The sequence below is a fragment of the Thamnophis sirtalis genome, unplaced genomic scaffold, assembly GCF_051295495.1.
Source record: "Thamnophis sirtalis isolate CommonGarterSnake01/CBP01778 unplaced genomic scaffold, rThaSir2_p1.2 scaffold_1, whole genome shotgun sequence".
In the NCBI taxonomy this organism is placed as follows: domain Eukaryota; kingdom Metazoa; phylum Chordata; class Lepidosauria; order Squamata; family Natricidae; genus Thamnophis; species Thamnophis sirtalis.
The window spans coordinates 32624620-32647582 of NW_028261381.1; the positions used below are offsets into that span (position 1 = coordinate 32624620).

General features: G+C 44.8%; 1 protein-coding gene across 1 annotated transcript; it reads left to right on the plus strand.

Moving 5' to 3' along the window:
• The first annotated feature begins 9448 nt into the window (after positions 1 to 9448).
• Positions 9449 to 20287, plus strand: NR4A2 (nuclear receptor subfamily 4 group A member 2). Its single transcript, XM_087710387.1, has 8 exons — positions 9449 to 9698; positions 11583 to 11704; positions 12337 to 13334; positions 14927 to 15056; positions 15709 to 15872; positions 17047 to 17249; positions 17536 to 17714; positions 18806 to 20287. Exons 3-8 carry the CDS (start codon positions 12339 to 12341, stop codon positions 19060 to 19062), a joined length of 1929 nt encoding a protein of 642 aa, XP_087566513.1. The 5' UTR covers positions 9449 to 9698; positions 11583 to 11704; positions 12337 to 12338; the 3' UTR covers positions 19063 to 20287.
• Positions 20288 to 22963: the final 2676 nt, after the last annotated feature.

Below are 22963 nucleotides of genomic sequence, written 5' to 3' on the forward strand. Positions count from 1 at the left end.
CATATTCTATTTGTGTGTGTTTGTACTCGCCATTTCTTTCTGTTCCAGAAAATGAAGTAAATGTAAGTAAATTAAAGCTGAAGGAAGCTAATAATTTGTATTTTGTTGTCTTTTAAGGTTACATTTTCATATGGTTTTTTTTAAAAAAGCATATTTATCTCAATTACTTATCTTACCTAATCAGGCTCCATAACAATTATAGAAAGGGGTTAGTTATCCTCTTTTGAATTATATGTATATTTTAACAATTCATATTTTTGTTAGCAGAGACACCATTATGTAAAATATTAACAACCTTATACAGTATTTTCTTTGGGGTTGGTTTCAGATTCTTGTCCATGGGTTAGTTACAAAAGTAATGGAATACATTCACTGAAATCAATGAAACAACATGACAAAGTCCCATTGGTTTAATAAGGCTAATCTTAACAGAGAAATTTGAAATCAATTTAATGGGTTAGAGAAACATTCTTTAAGCTTTAAACATGCATTTCTAGGGGGAAATCCTGTTGAATTCTACAGAATTGACTTCAGAATAAACATGCATAGTCCTTAAAATAGTATTCTTAAGGGATTTGTCTTTATTAGCCTTGCCTGCCTCAGGTTCTGCATTCTGAACTACATTAGAAAAATGTTTTTTTGCATAAAGGCTTTACAGGTTTAATGGAAAGTACTTCTGTGTGTTTAGATTTTGAACATTGATTCTAAATGCTGTAGTTTCCCATAATTTCTGATTCTGACATTAAAAAGGTAGAAAATATTTCAACACATTTTTAACCCTATTTTGGTGCCCACTTTTTGTTTATAGTTTCACAGCATAGGCTTCTCCCTTATTTTTAATTATTGTTTACAAAATATGGATGCAAACCAATCTAATAATTTATTAAGGATAGATTTAATAAGAAAGAAAAAAGCTTTCACTTTTGAATCCTATTACAGTATTTTATTTCTGCAACGGTCTGGGCTCTGAATGAAGCTATCCTAGGCTGCAACTTCTAGGATTTAATCAGTTCTTTTTCCTGAGTTCTCTAGCATTTCATATTTTTTTTTGAGACTAGCATATAATCATTCCAAATCTCTACCATTTATATAATGAACTATTGAAACAATGTTTTAACATTCATAGATATAAAAATGGGGTAGTTTTGCCTACAGAAGCCCAATTTAAAATAGCAGTCTAAAACTGCCTATATGCATATGCACATGTAAGTCAGCATCTCTTGACAAAATAATTCCAGAGCCAATATATAACTTTAAATGCAACCATGTGTAATTTTAGTCCAATATCCCCCCACCCCAGCTCACCTGCTCCTTGCAATTACAAAAGGCTGGCCAGAGGGAGGGGAGCATTTTGTGGTCAGTTGGGATTTTAAAACCTTTCCTTTTCAACTTCTGCCAGTATAAAATACCCTTCCAGAACATTTGCTATAGATAAGAAACCCTTAGACACTAATATTAACTATACAAACAGTGTAATGTGTAGTTTAGCTAGGTGAATGTTATTAAGTTTTCTATGAATTGAGAAAGCACTTTCACTATCCTTCTGAACCACAATTCAATATAGGCCTTTTAAGAAGCTCTGATACATTTTCTGCTGTTAGAACTAAATATTTTGCGTACAAACAATGCAGAAATATTTCCCATAAAAGCTCTTATTACCTTTCTGTTCATATATTGGCTTTTATTATACATGGAAAGTATTTTGGTAATTTGAAGATGTCTCTTATTCTCTAAATAAGAATAATTTGGGAAACATTAAAGGGTAAAAACTAGTTGGAAACATCAAGAAAACAATGCCCTCAGTCAGATATATTTTAATATGGATCTTCTAAAATGTGGCTTCCACTGGCTCAGAAATATTCATCATTCACCTTTTCATGTGCTCGATTCTCACTATACAGTACTGCTGATAACACAATAACATACACCTTTCATTATAAAAGCAACATACAATAAATACTTTATGCTGTGGACTCTAATGTTTTCTTGTAAATATTACTCTGCCTTTATTTCAGTTGCTGTCTTCTTGATACTAATATTTTGAAATTCTTTTTTTGTTGTCACATATTCCTAATCGGAGTTGACCGTTATGTTTTAAGATCAGAAAATTGAAGAGCTTTTCTTCAAAACAATCCACTAGATTTACATTATTTTTAATCCCCCATTAATTTGTTCTGAAATATACTTTGCTGAGATACTGTTAGGTTATAAGGGCGGTTCTTAGCCTACAATGGTATTTGGGACTAAAATTGTACTTGGCAACCAGAATTCCAGACGCTGTTATCTTGGAAATGGAGGAGATGGGGTTTTTTTTGCAGGAATTTTACAAAATGTCAAACTGCTTTTCCTTTATAACTCCAGTTCTAGAGAGTGAACCTCTTGCACTGAATTCTCTGTACAGGTATTTAGGTACCAAAAGGCATGATTTTGTTACATCAATAAAAACTGTTTGCATTCATTTAACGTAGACTTCTTTTTGAAGCATGGAGCCATGGATGTTTGTTCCCTCTCTTCTTTTTTTCACATCATTACTCTGATACTGCTTGATTAGCTCCCTCCCCAGTCATGATTGGTAATTAAAATAGGCATTAAAATTAGTCACTTAGCAATTTTGCTGTTCAATTGGCAATTAAATTACTTAATTGCAATTAAAGTCCTAATTTTAATTGGCAAAATGATAGATGTAGATTTAAGATAATATGTATAAATACTTTAATAAGTGTCTATATAAGGATTACTTAATTACTCAACTTGAAGTTTATGTTGTTAACTTCAAAACTTTAAAATGAGCAATGAAATTTTATATTGCATGGATTCTAAAGCTATGTTAATTAAATATGTACCTAACAATATAAGGGCTCAACTATGTTTCTTCTATAATGTTGCAAATATAGCATGGGAAACCCTTTATAATAATCAGCAAAGGAAACCATATTGCTTATTTTAAAAGCATTTAAATCAATAAATCATACTTAAAAGTAAATATGTCTGGGGGGGTATGATGCAAATAACAGTGTAAAAGAGTGTTACTAAAACATGAGGGAAGTACTACTTTTGTCAAGAACTGTAACTGAAATAATATTGATGCAAAAAGAGATGGTTTTTTTTTCCTAATTAACATTCATTCCATACTGAGATATTGGCATTAGCAGAAATTGCAACTAATATTTAAAGCTAAGTCTATAATATTCTATCTTTGGGTGAATGGATTTAAAAAAAAAACTCTTGCAACTTTGATTAATTGCCCTAAACAGGGCATTCTGGCAGATTTATCATGGTATTTGAGGAGAGGGTTAAAAAAAAAAGCACATACCGGTTGTTAAATTCTTTCTTCAATAGTCCAAGAACATTTTTTTCCATTTCCTTCTGCACACCTAACCTCTTTTAAAAGCATGCTTTGTCGATGTTAGTTTTCAGTTCCCATAAATATAGTTTTCAAAAAAAAAAAAAAAAGATGGAAGAAAATTGGTCAAATGTAGGTTAAAATACAGTCACATGTCTTCTAAAAACTAAAATTATTTGTTATTGCCAACACAAACATATTACGATGTACGGTAATTTTACTTTTTATAGGCCATTATCACAGTCTTTCCAGTTTGGCTTTATCTTTCCTGAAATTATGTTCATGCAAGTTCCTGAGGGAAAGCTCATAATTGGGAGCCTATCTTAAACTGGCAATCGATATTCTCAGCTCTTAATATGGGTAAAGTTACCTATTCCATTTCTTCCACACGAGACAACATTTGAAGGTTCTGCTTTCATTTTTAAACACTTAGAATCAATTTGCATTAAATTAAGAGAAATTATTTTGAATGTTACAAACAAAATAATTCTTATATATAATGAGCTACATCATTCATACTTTCATTTATTCTTGGTATATACAGTAAATTATCTAGATCGGTGTGAGAAGTAGCATCTTATTCATTTTGATATATTCCTAATCACAGTATTTCCCATGTACTAGAAATAAAAATCTCTGTGCCTCAAGCCTGTACTCATTGTCTTTTTAGTTACATTCTTGGAACAACAGAGACAAATAAATGCACACAGACCTTCAATATAAGAAATTAATTTGTTACCCATGTTGTAAGTAAATGTGTTCACATTCAGGGTTCAATCTTAATTACAGAAGTATCATTAAATTATGAGCACTGTGTTCTTATATAATACTTTTCATTTAGACTTCTACAGCCACTTACATGAAAGTTGTTGAACTTAATACGATAAGCATACCCACAGTGTAGTGCTTTTATATATTTTATCACATTTCCTTTTATAAGCTGCAGATTTTATCATATGAAGCTTTGTAATATTAGAAGAGAGACAATTTGGTATAGTGGTTAAGACATCCGGCTAGAAACTGGAGGTGGTGAGTTCTAATTCTGCCTTAAGCAAAAGCCAACTGAGTGACTTGGACCAATCTCACACTCTTAGCCCTAGGAAAGAAACAATAGCAAACCACTTTTCAAAAACCTAAGAAAACTGCAGGAACCTTCCCCAGGCAGCCTCTGAGAGAGAGACATGATGAACAGAAGAAGAAAATAATGATGCTATGCAGTGTTTTAAATTATGCAGGGCACCATCTGGTATTTGACATAAAATCTGACCACAGAATCCCCCTCTGATTTTTTTAAAAGGGAGATTTTAATTTAAAAACAGCCCTTATGATATCAGGAACATATTTCCCACCTAGTGATCTGCAAGTAACTGAGATGTCAGTTGAGGTATAAACTCAGCAACCAGAATAAAATAATTTTCTTATCCTCTTAACCTTGTTTAAATATGACATAAACACAGAGGGATAACTTTTATACTTTGGTGAATCAACCTTGAATATTAACATTTTTACCTATAATTAATTTCCTAGTTTAAAAATGCACATGTATATTTGTGTGTATATACATATAGACATAAAATGACTTTTTCATTCCTCATTTCCCACAACCTGTAGAAGTTTATGTTTCAGTATAGCTCTTCTCTTCATCCTCTGCTTCAGTTAGGAAAATAATTTTATCCTATGATGTATTACAAGGCATACATGAAAGTTTCCGAATACCTATATCAACATTTGTTCTATATCAGTTTAAAAATTATGTAACTGTTAAATATGATGACACAAAGACTGTACCCAGATGACATGCTATAAGATTAATGATGTAAGAATGATTATGGAAAAATTAAAAAAAAAATTCAAAAAATCAGTTCTAGAACAGTACTTTTCAAACAAAATGTCACAGTCTAGGTTTGTAAAAATGGTTTTGTGGCAGTGAAATTAAAGACACCTGCATAAATCTGTGGATTTCAAATTCCACAGCCATACTAATTCTTATGTGTGTCACATCCCTAAGGATTTAGAAAAAACATATAAAGAAATTAAAGAGCCATAATGTCTCATCACTAGTATTCATGATGTAATATAGAAAAATAACATTATTTCAAGTGCTTGTGTAGAAAAGATTTTTAATAGGATGCCACTTCTTTGAAATTAATGGAAACAGCCAACCCTCTTAAAGAATACAACTATTTCGGGGCAAGTTATAAAATATGTTATTTCACACATTCAAATTAAATTGTAGTTAATGGCAAAGGAAATATCTGTTGACTCGAGAGATCAACCTTGAATATTGAAGATAGGGGACTTTATATATCTCAACCGCATTCAACAAATTATTGCAAGTGATTATGCATTTATCTTACAAAATACATCCAGGTTTTACCAATGTTACTTCAAATGTTCTTGGTTATGTTAACTGCAGAGTCCAGCTCCGACACTATCAGAGAAATGCAATACTAAATTATTCTAATTGGGCAACTTCGGAAGAACTTTAGACTAATATAAAACCCATTGAGCTGTTTGGTTTTCATTCTTTTATAGTCCATGCTGTCCAAATTAATATTGCATTTTTGAGCAAAAATATTTAAAGCCTCAAAAAGAAAACACTCCATTTGACCAATTATTAGGACAGGAGACACATTAGGAATGGCTTTGATCCACGTGTTGAAGTTATTTGGGCCTCAGGGTAACCTCTCAGTTGGGCAACAGAAAACCAAATGACCACAAGATGGCATCAAAGAAACCCTGAAAGGCTATTTACTGCCGCCTAGCGATCCTCTCAATACTGGTATCCTCTGGCTATATGTAGGCAGAGTGGAACAGCAAATCGCCTGAAGCTTGCCAGCTGATGCAGGAGTGATGCTGGGTGGAAATATAAGCCGAGTCCCTGGTTTTTTCTTCACCCCCTCCCGTGTGTAGTCTATGGTGTGTGGGCTGCTTCAAATCCGTACCATTCACCGGAGAGAGATAGGCAAGTCGATGGGCTGACATCTAGTGGTCGCCCGTAGTTATGCAGCCCAGATGTAGTGGCCTTATCCCGCCACGACCCGGAGGTTTCAAGGCGGGGGGGGGGCAGGGGAGAACCTGGGGGGTCCCCTTACCTGAGGACGCCAAGGTATCTACTTTTCCTTGCCTTTCTTGTCCATCGCTGCACAAAATCATTTATGCCAGCCTGACTTCCCTTTGCAAAAAAGTGACGGTTCAAGCGAGAGAGAAAAAGTTATTTGCGAGCTTCTCTTTTCTCTCACACCCACGCTTATTAAATAGGATTCTTATTTCATCCTTTTCTTACACGGACTTGACAGCATTAGCACAGGAGGAGGGAATTAGCGCTACCCCCTGGCAGCCCAGTCCTCCTCTCTAGAGCAACTTCAACCCTAGTGCTAGAGAGAGAAAAGGAAGTTTTCAATCTCGAAACGCAGCGCCCAGGAAAAAAAAAAGGTTTAAAAATAAATCCCCTTTGGCTGCTTTCGAGTTTCCGATTCGCAGAGCCTTAAAATAGCCCGGCCCACTCTCAGGCTGTTGCTTTCCCCGTCTTCTCAGCGCAATGGAGCAGGCACCACCGGGGCAAGCTGGGCGCTCGCGACTGCTATTTTCGGAGCCATCCCAAGCCTGTTGCGTCAATGGCACCGTCCCCTTGCGTCACGCGCCACCCCGCCCCTCTCCCTCCTCCCCACTCTCACTTTTTCCTTTTCGTGCGCTTCAGCCCACGGGCGGCGGCGGCGGCTGACGCGGCTGCGCTCATGCTAATGAGCTCGAGCTTTCCTCCTCCCAGCCCTCTGGCAGCCTCGCGCCGGGGCCAGCAGCCGGAGGAGGAGGAAGAGGAGGAGGAGGAAGACTTAAGGTGGCTGCTCAGGGTTCCTCCCGCCTTCGTTGTCAAACTTTATGCCTTTAAAAAAAACTCGCCCCTCTATTTATAGGATTCCTAAAAATAGCCCGGGGGGGGGGGAGAAGTTTCCTCGTCTGGGAGGGAATTCCATTGACTCAAGCGTTCTTCGAAAGTTCAGGAACATTTTTTTAGGAAGAGGCGGAAATCCTAATGAATTGGCCAACTTGCAAAGAGAAGCACTCCGGAAGGGGAGCTAAGGCAAACCAGAGAGGCTTGTGCCCCCAAATTAATTCGGACGTAACAACCTGCCTTTAAGTCTGCACTTACTTGGAAACAAGCCCTGTGCAGATCGCGGGGTTTGCTTTCAAATCAACCAGCACGGGATCTACCTTCACGGGATCACTATGGGAAGGGGGTGTGGGTGTAGAAATGCCATTCCTAGACTTATGGCGGGCGTGCCCCATTAAACCCAATGACAGCTAAAGATCTATGGAGATTTTCAGCCATCCAGGTCATGGTTGTCACAAAGGTGTTTTTTCAAGGGGCAATCCTTCCATTCACCACCATCCGGTCAGAGCTGAAGAAGCTTCTTGGATGAGAAGCGAAAGGTCTTCAAAGAAAAACCAGAAAGTCTGGTTGCCCTTGAAAAAGCACCTTTGGGACCCAATGACAGCTTTGACTTCAAAGGAGATAAGGTTCCTGAACATCTACTCACCTTTTTAAGTTACCTTCCGTGTCCTCAGTTAATCCTTTTGTCCCTTTACCTGCAAGATCTCACATCGGCGGCCAAACCAAGATCAGTTGAGGGGAGGGCAAATTTTCTTCGCTTAACACGCTGAAGGTGGGCACGCGGGGGGGGGGGTGTTCAGGACAAGAGAACAGCAAACTGCCTAAAGCCCCCTAACCCGCAGCCTGTTGGGAAGGGTCGCGGGAACACGCACCGCGACTGGTTCGTCGATTACCTGCGTGGGTTGCAACGTCCACGCTATTTTCTGGCAAACACGCGGGAATCAGAACATAAGCAGGCATTCCAGCGACGTTTCCCACGGAGATAGCAAAGGATCCTTGGAGTTTCGCTGCCCATCTACACGGAAGTAACTCCCACTGGTTCCGTTGAGGGTTCACACACACACACACACACACACACACACACACACACACACACACACCGATCAGAGTGCTCGGAGTAGAGGCACTACTTCCCTGTAAGCGAATCCTTCTGGGTGGCAGTGATTCTGACCCACGTGCACGCTTTGGACTTTGGCCATTAGCTTGTTTCCTGCTCAGGTGCAGAAACGGGACTGTATACAATTTGGATGTATGCCTATAAGATAACAAAATACCAATATTTAGAATCTAGCTTATATATTTATCTTGAGGGCACTCGCGCGTGCAAATACACACACACACACACACACACACACACAAACACAAACACACTCTCACACACACTTTACCCCTCCAAATATAGTAGCATCCGTGGGTATTTTTTAAGCAGTTCAAGCGCAATGGGGGGAGAGGGGGGAAGCGAGAGAAGTATGTTTCGGGACGTAAATCGGTCTGGGAACGATTGTGCAACTTGTTGAATACGTTGTCTCTATTTTAAAAGGAGTGGGTGCGTCAATACATTCCTGCCTTTTTACCTGTAAAGCGCCTTCTGTAGAGAACATCACCAAGATAAGGTGGTACCTGGAAGGGAAGGGTTAAGAAGTCGCAGTTCTAGACAGATCAAAGGTAGGTGGACATCCCACGTATGTTTGCCCGGGATTGTTGTAACGTTCGCTCTGGAAAGTGAACACACCTGGAAAACACACACCTGTTCCGCTTGGTGAGAAAGTATAATGTGGAAAAAAAGCACTCGGGTAGAGCGCGCAATGGATTGACAGCGCCTAGAAATTCATGGACCAATTTATGACAACAGGGGGGCGGGGAGGGAAAGGGAGCATTCAGCCTTTGTTTACGGTCTCGGATCTCTTCCACCAGACCAGGGAAAGGAGAAGGAAAAGGATCGAGGATCTGTCCCTAATTTTGCAAAAAGCTGCGCCAAGGTGAAGCCAAAGCACCGAGAGCCGTTTCCCACCTTAAAAGCGCCACTCTTGGTGATGTCACGTCGGAAATTTACCAAAGCAAGATCTAGCCAACTGTACCGAGAGATCCAGCCCCTTGACTGGCTGATTGGGCAAAGCGGCACTGACGTGCACTGACGTTTGAAGACTTGGGATGCATTTGGCTGTGCAATACAGAGCCCACATAAACAAAGGCACATTGGAGGGAAGGGCCAGTCTGTCCTGCTTGCTCGCCCCGCGCTTCGCTCGTACTGTACTTCCCTAAGGAACGAAAGGAAGAGCGGCGTGTCCGCGCGCTGGCAGAGGCGAGTGAAAGGCGAAAGGAAAACGAGGACGAAGCGCTCGGCGGCGAGAAGTGTCTCTCCGCTTCCTCCCGCCCGCCCGCTCGCCCGCTCGCCCTGGGATTCCGAACTGCCAACAGTTGAATGAATGAATGAATGAATGAAAGAGACACGCCACCTAACAAGTAAGTGGACTGCGACGGAGAATCTATTCTGTCTTTTGGCTGGATAATGCAACATTTTCCTCCCCTTCAGGCAAAGAAAAGTAGCCCGGAGATGGGATGTAGTGGGTAGGTTGGGTGAGATTGGCGGGGGGGGGGGGATTGGGACCGGGGAAGATCGCGGTTGCCAGATATCAAATATTAACCCCACCCACCCCCGCCCCGTGCAGGCTTATCCAAAAAGAACCTCTTAAAAGGGCCTCGCCTATCAGCCTTCATTCAGATCCGGAGACCTTCTCACAGCCCACCTCGCAACTTCCATTCCCCGCAAAGTGTGGATTTTTTCGGATAGAAGGCCGGAAGAGGAAACTTTGAGCGCAGCCCCTGCGCTTTGGTTTTCGGGGGTTCAGCGTCGTGGCACCCCATCCTGTGGAGGAGGTCCGCGGGGGGGACTTCAATCGCAGGAAGAAGAAAGAAAAAAGTTGTTGGGCGGAGAATTTGGGTTACTTGGGAACACTTTGATCTCCAGTCAGCGCCAAGGCTGAGCGCAGGGGAGGACCAGCGCTCAGCCCTGGAGCAATTACGCTGCCTGCCAGGTTGATCGCCGCCGGAGGTGGGCAGACTGCAAAGTAAAATTATTCCAGAGCACGTCGCCTAATAGCGGGGCCGCCGGCTTCCTTATCTGATGCGTGGGAGGCAGGAAAAGAAGGCAAATAGCCCCCCAGCCCTAGTTGAAACGGCCTAGCTAGCAGGTTGTACAGAGGGAGAGGGATTGTCGGCTTCCAACGGAGTTTGAATTAAAGGGCACAAGACTTCGGAGTAGAAAAAGAGAGAGACACGCTGAGCGAGCAGTCCAAGTATGAAACTTCCCAGGGTTTGCTACTTGTACCCATGAGAAGCTGTTCTGAAAAGTGTGTGTGTGTGTGTGTGTGTGTGTGTGTGTGTTTGTGCGTGCGTGCGATATCGGAGGGACGCAATCATTGGAAAAGCCCCCGGAAAAAAACGATTTGCGTCAGTTCCGAAGGGGATCCGGAAGAGATGGCTAGAGGCATTCCCGTCTCCCGTTCGATTCGGCTGCACGGCTTGGCCACGCGCATCCTTCGGACCCTCCCGCGCTCAGCTCGGCGCGGCTCGGGTTGCTGCTTTCTTTGGCCTTTTAATTGCCTTCGCCTTTGTGTGCGCGCGCGTGCGAGAGCCAGCGAGCGGCTGCGTGCTCTAATTAAACGCCTTCTCTTTGCCGCTCGGCCCCCCTTTGAAGATTTGGAAGCCGAAGAAGAGTGGCGGAATGTGGAGGGGAAGCGGGAGCACCGGCCCCTCTTCTTCCTCCTCCCCTCCTCCCGTCGCGCTTCTCATTCTTATGTCATCCCCGCTCGCGATGGAGAAAAGTTAGCCCCCTGGGACGGCCAAACATGCCTTTGGAGGCTTGCGGGAGTTGTCAAGTGTAAGACTTTGGAGTCTCTGCGGGCAGACGCGTGTGGACAAGCTACGAGGGAGCTGGGTGGATGGGTGGGAGGGATAACTTGAATGTCTGAATACTTTTGTTGCACAATGAGGGAATCAAGGGGAAAACCTAGACAAGACTGTTCATAAATATGTTCTGTGCATTAAAAAATAATAAAAACCTTTTATTAAAAAAACATATATATGAGGGAATCAAATAGCGCAACGACAACCAGGGCTTTTCTTTGCCATCCAGCTGGAAGGTATATACTCTCTGCCTTTTAGCGGCTTTTTGGGAGGCTGTATTCCCAGCTCTCCTAAGCCACCTCTGGGCCTGGCAGAAGCAGGAATTTTGTGGCAGGCGCTAGTCCTCGTGGGGCGCTAGTTCCCCCCCCCCGATCTAGGTGAGGCTGGGAAAAAAAAGTAACGTCGTCTCCCTCTCTCCGCACCTTTGCCCGTCTTTTTCAGGGAGCAACCGGACAGACTGGAGTCTTCGGCGCCTCGTTCAAGTCTTGGCAACTTGTCTATCCGTTGACTTCCGACGCTGTCTGCCTTCAATTCTCCCGAAAACGCCACTCACGCGGCTGAAGGTGGGTGACGCGGGTTGACCCTTTCCTCACCTCCCCCCCCCCACTCCGCCCCGCCAACCAGGAAGTCAAACTCTCTTTAAAAAAAAGAACCCGGAGGAAAGCGACCCCTCTGCCTTTAGCCGGTGTTGGGCTGGCGGAACTCAGGCGAGAAAAGAGGGACCGCGTGCATGTGCTTTGCGGGTGGAGAGGAGGGGGCGTACTGGGCTCCACTCTCAGCAGCTCCAGCGCGGGCAGCTCAGCATCCCATCTAGCCTCCCGTGTACTTGGCAGCGGGGGCATTGCTTTTTACTGACACCCCCGTCTCTCTCCTCCCCCACCGACGTTTAGTAAAGACCTCACTGCTCTCTCTCTCCCCCTTCTCTCTCTAGCAAGCCCTTCTGCGGTTCCTCCTTGCCCGTTTTGGTTCGCGTTTTACCTCCCTCTCTGTCCACCGCTTGTGCTGCCCCATCCTTTATCGTCTGCCCGTCCCATTCCCTGGCACCATCTTCCTTCCCCTTCTGGCTTGGCTTCTTTGCGGGAAGGGCGGGCGGGCGGGCGGGGGATGGATGGGTGGGTGGGTGGGTGGGAGAGGATTGGGATTGTTGCCCAGGAAAGCTGAGCCATGCTCTTGTTGTGCCGTGTTTCGTTTGCAGCCATGCCCTGCGTCCAGGCTCAGTACGGGTCCTCGCCGCAAGGAGCCAGCCCGGCCACGCAGAGCTACTCGTACCACCACTCGGCGGCTGCCGGGGAATACAGCTCGGACTTCTTAACGCCCGAGTTTGTCAAGTTTAGCATGGACCTGACCAACACTGAAATCACTGCCACCACTTCTCTCCCCAGCTTCAGTACCTTTATGGACAACTACGGCGCCGCTGCCGCCGCCGCTGCGGGTTACGACGTCAAGCCGCCCTGCCTCTACCAAATGCCGTCGCAGCCCCCGCCACCCCCGCCACCGGCGCCCTCCATCAAGGTCGAGGAGCTGCCCCTGCATGGCCACGGCTACCCGCCGCCGCCGCAGCCCCCCGCTGCCGGCGGGCCCCAGGCGCCTGATGAGCTGGCCGTCTACTACAAGCCCTGCGCCTCGCCGCCCACCCCGGCCGCTGGTTTCGCGCCGGGTCAGAGCGTTTGGGACGAGGCCGGGCCGCTGCACGGCTTCCATCACCACCACCACCATCACCACCAAGCTTACGGTGGGGCGGCAGGAGGAGCGGCTGGCGGCGGCGGCGTGCATAAGGCAGCCCCGACGGCGGTGCCACGTCTCTCGCTTTTCTCCTTCAAGCAATCGCCGCCCGGCATGCCGGTGGGCAGCTGCCAGATGCGCTTTGACGGGCCCCTGCATGCCCTACCGCTCAATGGGGAGCCCTCGGGCCACGGGCCTGGCGCCCACCACCACCACCACCATCACCACCACCACCACGACGGGCAACCTTTCGCTCTGCCCAACCCTATCCGCAAGCAGGCCAGTGCCGCCGCCGTCGGGTTCCCCGGACTGCAGATCGGGCATGCCTCCCAGCTCCTGGATGCCCAGGTGCCTTCGCCGCCTTCGCGGGGCTCACCCTCCAACGAGGGGCTGTGCGCCGTCTGCGGAGACAACGCTGCCTGCCAGCACTACGGCGTGCGCACCTGCGAGGGCTGCAAAGGCTTCTTTAAGGTGAGCTGATGCTCATGCTGCCTCCTGGGGAGGCGGGGGTGGCGGCGGCTGCGGGAGTCTTGCGTGTGTGTGCCTGTCTCCCCGATGCCAAGTGCTATGCCGCTGATCTCCCATCCCTCCGTCCATCTCCTCCACCGTTTCCCTTTATCTTCAAGTCCCTGCCTCTGCTGAGTAGAAACTAACTGCTTTACACAACAGCCGCTGTCAGTCTTGTGGGCATTTAGAAGAAAAGAACAGGATCTCTGTCTGGGGATCTAGTCTTAGCCCCCTTCCTGTCTCCAGTTGTTAGCTGGATTCAGAATGATAAAGGCGACTTAGATCAAAATCCACACTTACTTACTTCATAGGGAAAGAAAAAAAGCTCAAGAAGAGAGAAGCAAGTGGGATTATCACCTTACTAAACGGCATAAATTCACTGCCCGTTTATTAGGCTGTTTGTCATCTAATCCCTAAAATAGTTCGGGCTCCTCGTACAGAGGTACTTGGGCCACATCTATCTAACACTAGATGGGAATATGCCGTTCACCACAGGGGAAAAAAACCATTCTCAGTTTTATTGTCCTGATACAGATTTGAGGCCTAGCTTTCCTGCTTTATTAAGAATAACATTTCATTCCTATGACACAACCCCCCCCCCCAATGACGCAGCCCTTCATTTTGCCACGTTCTCCCTGCCCTAGATTTTGATGGAGATAGTGCAGCAGGCGAGGAACTGGCCGTTTTAGCGGATGAATTCCTCCGCATCCTTTTCCCGAGTATGGGGAAGAAAGAACGTTTAAAGGAATCGGAGCATCGCTTTTTATTTAATCGGAGCTTTGAAGCTCGGAAGGGAAAGTGCCCCGTTCTCTTTCTCTTCCTTTCTCCCTTGTACCCAATCCACATTCCAAGAGGCTTTTAAAATGCACTGATTTAGACAAGGGCCTATTCCCAAGCTACAATCTACAAAAACGACCTGAAATGGAGAAGGAGTTGTTGGGGTGTTCAACGCCTGTTGCCCTCTCCTGATCGCCCCACCTTTCTCTCTGTCAGTTCCAGTCCCACCTTGTGTGTGTGTGTGTGTGTGTGTGTTTGTTTATGGGGGACTCTTGTCCTGTCTGGGTAGGAGCTGAGCCGGGCGAGCTGGGGTGTGTGTTCTTTTTTGCAATTCATTTTCCTTAGGATAGGTTAGAAGAGAGAAGCCCATTTTAGCTAACAAACTAGACCCGCAATCCCGATGGTCGAATTAAATTGTGTCTCTTACACACACACAAACACACACACACACACACACACACACCCTAACTGAATAACCGCACCCTCGAAAAGAAAAAGAATTAAAAAACCCTCATAGGAATGCCTCAGATTTGTGTATTGTGTAGGTTATAGCAGGCTCGCCAGACGGTGCTAGGCGAGCCCGCTCCCCAATTTTGGGTTAGAGGACCTGGAAAAAGAGAGGCCGCTGGAGCGAGAGAGGAGGAGGAAGAAGGGATCTGCTCCCTTCTTTGAGGCCCGCGAAGTGCCTCAAACTCGGACCGCCTTCCGGGGCTCCGCTTCGCTCTGTTCCGCTCACCTCACCTCTCCTTCCCCCCTTCGTCTCTCCCCTGTCTCTGCAGCGCACCGTCCAGAAAAACGCCAAATACGTTTGCTTAGCGAATAAGAACTGCCCCGTGGACAAACGCCGCCGGAATCGGTGCCAGTACTGTCGTTTTCAGAAGTGCCTTGGAGTCGGCATGGTCAAAGAAGGTAGAGCTTGCCGTGGGGCGGGCGCCTGGGGGGGGTCACAAGCACAGGCGGAGCAGCAGCGTTCCCAGTAGCGGCGAGAGGAGGCGCGGCGAAGCTTCAGCTGAGCTTCCGCGGGCGGCTTCTTCTGACCGTTGGGGGGGCCTAGGGCTCCCTTCCACCCAGGTCCTTCGGGCCCATCTCCAGAGCATAAACCCTCGGGGTAGTGGCAGGAAGCGAAGGCCTGTGCAAACCCGGACTAGACCTAAGATAACCTTACCTGGGACAAGGCGCTTGCACTCCGTCTTAGGTTTAACTTTAAAGGGATGCCAAGGCCAGGGCAGATTGGATTTATGTGAAGGAACGTCAGAAGGGTTTTGTTCTATCGGACGTGTTTTTCTAAACTCGTGTCTAAAAAGTCAGCCTCGTGTTTAGAAACTGAGCTCCGTAAGAGCCAAAGGAAGTCCGGAAAATACTATAATACTGAACAGCCCCAATTTCTCCCTGGAAACTTTTTCTCCGGGCTGATATATTCAGTCGCGAAGTTTTGACACCAGTAGAAAAACAGGACGTTAGATGGGGTATGTGGGGTGGGGGAGTTGTGTTTTCTTTTTCTCTGCCTGGCCGGGCGACCTGAGGCGTGTTCTCTGAGTGGAGGCATCTTGTCTTTTTTCAGTAGTTCGCACAGACAGCTTAAAAGGCCGAAGGGGTCGTTTGCCCTCGAAACCGAAGAGCCCCCAGGAGCCTTCTCCCCCTTCGCCCCCGGTGAGTCTGATCAGTGCCCTGGTGAGAGCTCATGTCGACTCCAACCCGGCTATGACCAGCCTGGACTATTCCAGGGTAAGCTGGAGACAATATTTGCCTACGGGTCCCCCTCGCGGGCCACCAAATGAAATCCGCCTAGTCCCCAGTAAGGTCATTCTCCCTTCCACCCCCCCAACCCCCCCCCCCCAATTTGATGTGATTGTGCAGACGCCTCCGAGGTGTTGGTGTCCCAGAGGGCTTGGAGATGTCTGGGCAAGAATTTGGTGTGTATGTGTGTGCGTGTGTGCCTGCTGAAGGAGGAAGGGGAACTTCAAGCAGATGCAGATTGCATCTTTCTCCCTCCCCCCTCTCTCTCCGCCCCACTTCTCGGACTGTGGGCTACTTTTGCAAATAGCGATTACTGCTAGTTAAATATACATAGATTGTTTCGTTCCGTACTAGAAGTTATTTCCCCCTGCCAGTTAATTGAAGCAATGCTTTAGTTCGAAAAGGAGATGTTCCCCATTCAGACATGCTTAGGAAATGAAAGGCGTTAAGAAAGATTAAACTCTGGGCAGGGCACTCCCAAAGGAGATGGCCAGAGCACCTGCCTCCTGGAAACTAACCTTCAGCTCCTTACTACAAGGATGTTGGTTTATTTTTCTCTTCTGCCTTATGGGACGCAAGGTATGAATAAGGAATAAGGAGAGAAAGTCTCCTCTTTTTCAAGGCGGGATCAGTTGCTCCCTTCTCACAGTAGAACCACATGCGAACGTGCATTTTTTAATACATAAGAAATGAAATGTGACAAGAGAGCCATAGGCGCTTGTGCTGAATGCATGTTACATGTTTGTATTGTGTGTATGGATTGATGAGTGGATTTCCCTTCCCCTTATTACTTCATTAGCAGAACCGCTCATCCCCACCCTCCACTGGCTTTCCAGAAGCTAAGCCAAACCCTGGGATTTTTGCTTCAGGGTGTCTTTCCAGAGTGTTTAAAGTTGACCCTTTCTCCTGGCCACAGCCATTTCCCCTCTCCGAGTGGCCATCCCTCCTAGCGCCACCCCTAATTGAATTAATTGCCATGGGACATCTAATTTCTTCACTGGCCAGAGTGAGGTTTAATTGTTATAAAAACTTGGCTCCCCTGCTCGAAATGGGGTTAGCAATTTCACGGGCTATAGATTTCAGAGAGCCTCATTAAATTGCTGGGGTCTTTCTCTTACTTCCCTCCCCCCTCTCTCCCATCTTCCTTGCCATGGAATTCCAGTTCCAAGCAAACCCAGATTATCAGATGAGCGGTGATGACACGCAGCACATCCAGCAGTTTTATGATCTCTTAACTGGTTCCATGGATATTATCCGGGGCTGGGCAGAAAAGATCCCCGGCTTCACTGACCTTCCCAAACAAGACCAAGACCTGCTGTTTGAATCTGCCTTCCTGGAACTGTTCGTCCTGCGGCTAGCCTATAGGTAAGTAGGAAGTGCTCTCTCCAAGTTGAAGGTCACCTGCAAGTGTATACGTGGATGTGCAGGCCTGTGGGATACATGTGCACACCCAGACACATCCCTTGCGATCCTTGTGATGTGCAACCCTGCGCCGTTCAAGGTCCGCTGAGCTGCGTTTTTATTAACTCCTCAGTAATTAGGTCCCTCTTAAGCCTTCCATTTATTGCTTGGCGAATAATTAGTTGTTTGCCTTTCTCTATTCCCCCTCTCCCCTTTTCTGGCCGCCCTGTAAACCCCTCCCCCCACGCAGGTCAAACCCCGTGGAAGGGAAGCTCATCTTTTGTAATGGTGTGGTCCTGCACCGGCTGCAATGTGTCCGTGGGTTCGGGGAATGGATCGATTCCATTGTGGAGTTCTCTTCCAGCCTGCAGAATATGAACGTTGATATCTCTGCCTTCTCCTGCATAGCTGCTCTAGCCATGGTGACAGGTGAGACCCAGCTTCTGGCTCTTCCTCTTCCTCTTTATTCTGATCACCCAGGGGTGTTTTATTTCAGATTAAGTGATCTGGAATAAGTAACCAGTTTCTCCATATTAGTGATGAGTATAGATTAATTTTTAAAAGGAATTTTAGTCTTTCTGGGCAAGCTGAAAATCTCTGCCCTATTCCCTGTTTCAACTTGTCAGGGCAGATGAGAATTCTCAGTTAGGAGAGCTCCACATTCCTCCAATATAGAGTTAAAATCCATAATAGGTCACACTCCTTGTCTTTGTTTTATTTTAGAAGTTCTAAACTGTGTATTGGGTTTTCTCCCTTCTTTTCCCATAAACTCCTGTTTTTTTGAAAAAAAATAATTCTGGATTATGTAAACCTATTCCTTTAACCTTCCCATGCCCCTATTTAAAGTAAACTAGAGTTTATCATTATGTCCTGGATGAATATGAAGTAATCCAAAGTAATTGCCCTTTTATACAATCACCATTGGCAATAGGGAATAGAATTCACAAATCAAGATATATGCATGGAGACATGTTTATGTTCACATGACACACTGAATCACAAAGTAGCCAATCATATTTTATTTTAATATGGTAGACAATCCAACCCCTGTGATTAACTTAAGGTCCAGCATGCCTGCCAATCCAGAGTATTGGGCTAATTGATCAAACCATGGAGGGGCTGTTATGAACAGAAGCTTTATGAGAGACCATTTATGTTTGAATTGCCATAATACAGATAGTTCTGTGGCACACTGGAAGTTCAAGGGTACTGACTCAAATGGAGGAGTTGCAATCTGACCCACAAACTGCAATTTCACAATGCTGTCTAATTTGTAGAAAGAATTTCTAATTTGTAAAAATGAAATAAAGTCCCTTGAGTTCAGAAACTTCAGTTTATTCCAAACTATGTTGTTTAGCATTGGAACTTTAAGGAGTAAGAGATAGTTAAAGCAGGGGTAGGATTTCCCGATGCATAATTGGTAGTCTCCTAACAAGGCCTGTTGAAGTGCCCCTCCCTCAGCCACCCCCTTAGATTGGTCCAGAGCTGGGTCTAAATCAGCCATTTCTTGTCCTTTGCAGAAAGGCACGGCCTGAAGGAGCCCAAACGGGTAGAAGAACTACAGAACAAGATTGTCAATTGCCTCAAGGACCACGTGACTTTCAACAACGGCGGCCTGAACCGGCCAAATTACTTGTCGAAACTCCTGGGCAAGCTCCCGGAACTGCGCACTCTCTGCACGCAAGGCCTGCAGCGTATTTTCTACCTGAAACTGGAAGATTTGGTGCCGCCGCCAGCAATAATTGACAAACTTTTCTTGGACACTTTACCTTTTTAAAAAAACAAAGACAGAGAGAGGGAGAGAGAGAAAGTGTAAGGGAAGGGAGGGAAATCTAGAAAGAAAGACAATGCTGCTGCGCTCTCAGAGTTGAAGAACTTTCAAAGCCTCGAAGGTGGGGGGGGGAATGCGAGCAAGCAAGGAGATCGCAGCCCCAGGAGGAAAGCGAGAGCCCCCTCCCCCCCATAAGGAAGGAGCACCTCCGGCTGTCGCATGCTCCCACCCCTCCAAACTGTGGCTTAGCTTGTCCTGCAGAACAGTGACTGAAAACTGGGGACTTTGGCCACGCTGAATTCCGTTCCTTGGACTACACACAGATTCCCATGGTACAAGCTTTTTATTCTTGCCTAAACAAACAAGCAAACAAACAAACAAAAAAGGCTCTTTCGCTCCCATCCACTCCCCTTCTCCCCCCTACCCAAAGCAAAAACGACACACACATTTTTTTTAAAAAAAGTGTTCATTACTATGATTGTGAGAATGGCTGTGACCAAGGACTAAAAGTTAGGAAGCTGAGTCTTTCTTGGGCTTTAGCTGCTGCTGCTGCTGCTGGCAAGAGTATTAAGATGACCCACTCAATCTCCCCTTCCTCCTTTCTTAAGACCTTTAAAGTGTTTTCTGCTGTAAAGGGAAAGCTGTAATATATAAAAGATGGAATTAAGGGTGGGGGAGGGAGAGGGTGCAGCATGAATCGACAGAAGGCAAAGGATTGTACACTTAACCAGATGCAGTTTGGCTTTTTCTTTCTAAAAAACAAAGCAAAACTATTCTGTGCCTATTTATGAATAAGCTATTCAAAACCATTATAAAATTAGAGGGAGGGAAAAAGAGACTAAATCAAAGGGATTTGGACAAAAAGATTTGATTATTTAAGATTTAAATCAAAAGAAAGTGATGATTCTAGGAAGACAATGTTATTATAGGCACTTGCTATTTCAGTAATGTCTATATTCTATAAATAGTTATTTCAGACACTATGTAGTCTGCTAGATTTTATAAAGATTGGTAGTTCTCTAAGAAGCTTCAAACGTTTTTCTCAGTTGTAAAATAGGTGGGCACAGGTGTTACACAAATCCAACAGACTCCCCACCCACATCCATTTCTGGAAAAATCTTCCAAAAGGGACCCATATTTCCGTGTTTGTAAACACCGTTTGGCATTCCTTGTTTGTAAGTGTCGTATGTATTGTTGATGCTGATTAAAAAGAAAACAGTTTATATCTTGATCATTTTGTTGTCTGAGGAGAAACCAGTCTTGCATGCACAAGCTTTTTTGACTATTTCCAGAGTGTTTATCTCATATATAGATCTCCCTGGAAATTATTGAGCACTTTGTCTTTTTATTTCAAGTTTCTTTTGTTGAGGGAGGGAGTTGTTTTTTTAATGCCTAAAATTGTTAATATATTATTTTACGTATCAATACAATGTTTTTTAATGCCATATTCTGTAGTATATCTATTTTTCTTTGTATATTTCCAGTATGGCATATTTTAAAATCACTGACTCTTCCCTTTCCTCTCTCCCACTCTACCCACCCCACAATTTCTCCATGTGGTGTATATGACAGTTAGAAGCTGACACTTTCTCCCTAAACTCTTTCTTGGAGAAAGATAATTTTAATGTTTACAGCAAATAAATCCATGTCAACGAACAGAATCCCGTCTTTTTTCTCTTTAGGAAAAAAAAGTCCCAGAAGCCTCCCATGATAGATAGTTACTCGGATGATGATGATGGTGAGGATGATTCATAGCACTGAAACAGCAGGTTAAAGAAATGCTATATCTATGATGGCTTATCTGACCTGGGAAAAGGAATTTGCTGTTTTAAGTGGTAAAAGGAGGCAAAGCTAAGATGTATAGTTTACTTTCTTTTTCTAACTTCAGTACCATGTAGTGTTTGTTGTTTCTACCATTTTAGCCTTCCTTTGAAAACTCTGGGAACCTAAGTTAAATATATAAATATTTGCCTTATCTAGCTCTAACAAATTAAATAGGTCTTACTTAGTGCAATGCATTCTAGTGGAATTAACTTTTGTGAGTAATCTGTGCATCAGTCTCTGATTCTGAATGAGTTTGTTCTACAGCAAATAGAGTAGGCAAGATGTAGCAAAAAAGAAATGGGTTAGAAACAGGCTGGAATAAGTTAAGGTATTTGGAATTGGAGCAGTTATGTCCATTCAATTTAAATAGGCTACATTGGATGAAATTGATTTTAACGGGCAGTAGGCATGCATGTGTGACGCCATATACCTGTGGCATGTTTAGTGGAAAGCAAGTTCCACAGAGTTTAAAGAATCTGAGGATCTCCTAACTGCAAAAGGCTGCCGTCTTACTTTATTTACAATGAAATGCTAAGAATACAACCCAAACACATTCCTGTTGAATTCACAGGACTCTTTTCCAGAGAAGCATGTGGTTACATTCCTAAATCGTTTAGTAATGTAAATATAATTTGAATTCAGTGTGATTTTTACAGAATAGGCAGAATAAGGTTTGGACAAAAAAATTAATGCTTCTGTACTTCATGTGGAAGAAAAATGGTTTAATTCAATGGAATTTTCTGCAGACTAGGTATATTTAGGTTTGGGCTAATGGAAATCCATGGAGTGTTGAACCTTCCCCAATAAGGTTTAGGAAGTGGAAGTCAAGCAATCCTGCACATGCTAAAGATCTGGGAGTGTATCTTATTGTACTTGAATACAATATCTTCATTTCTTTTAAAATAATGTAAGGTTTTTATTAGCATAGTAGGATTTTTAATATATATTTGAAAAACAACACCAACATTAAATGCATAAGCGAAGGAAACGTATCTTTGGAGATCCCTCCGAGTCATTAAACTTCAAACTCAATTTATTTCAAACCAAAATATATAGCCAGGTGCGGGACACAGCTAAGAAACTTGATGGGAGGATCCGTGTTTTAGATACAAACACATTTGCGAGAAGGCGCTTTTCAAAAATATATGTTTTCGGGTGGGGGTAGCAACGCTGATATTAACATTATTATTATTTTTTTGGGCGGGGAGGTTTCATAATTCACACAACTACTGTATTTGGCTGTCTGTTTTGAATTGCGGGGTCAGAAGTAGTAGCTAGTTTAAAGTTTTCTCTCCATTCTTCCTGTGCTTACGAGCATCAAGCGGCTTGGGAAGGCGGGGTGGGGTGGGGGATGAGCGGACGGCTAAAACGAGACACCTGGTCGTTGGGATCAAGGAAAGATGACATTCGAGATAAATAATGATAATAATAATAACAACAACAATAACAATTGCTGTTGTTTGTCCAAGGTGGGAATCCGTCGGATCCCTAGCCTTAGTTTGATGCAACGCACGCAGGAGTCAGGTCGGGGGAAACAGCTGGTTTTCCAGGGAAAGGTGCTTAAGATTGCGCAGCCGGCGCGAGCCTGTCCGGGCGTGGGCCCCGGGGGTTTGAGCGGGGCTTTATTCTTAAGAAAGGGGGAGAAGGAGCGCGCGGCCTGCCACGCTCGAGCGGTTCTCAGAGCCAGCGCCCTTCTTCTTTCCAGATTGGCTCTTTCGGCGGGTCCTTGTCGGACCGTCGCGAGGCCTCTTTTCCGGCATAACTGGAGCTCAGAAACGATGCGGGACTAGGAGACCTTTAGGGCTGGCAGCAAAGGACCGGGGGAGGGGGGGGGTCTAACTCAGCCATGGGTTCAAAATCATACTCTCTTTTTTGGGGCAACGTTCCCCAGAGATGTCAAACTCTCCTTTAGCCCCCACCCCGTCGAGCCCACAACCGGAGCGTGTGGCTCTACAAGGGTCGCGCGTGCAGTTCGTCTTTCGGACCGTCCCGGTTTATGTGTCATTTCATTATTTCATTTTTCGAGGCAACAAGCAATTATACAAGTTGTAAGAAAGAGAGTGGGGGTTCTAAGGGCTCTCCG

Bases quoted from the DNA above. Each gene is read 5' to 3' on its own strand.
- NR4A2 (XM_087710387.1), top strand. From the start codon at position 12,339: ATGCCCTGCGTCCAGGCTCAGTACGGGTCCTCGCCGCAAGGAGCCAGC. The intron at 17,250-17,535 runs GTAAGTAGGAAG...CCCCCCACGCAG, and splicing joins GTCCTGCGGCTAGCCTATAG to GTCAAACCCCGTGGAAGGGA. The intron at 17,715-18,805 runs GTGAGACCCAGC...TGTCCTTTGCAG, and splicing joins TGCTCTAGCCATGGTGACAG to AAAGGCACGGCCTGAAGGAG.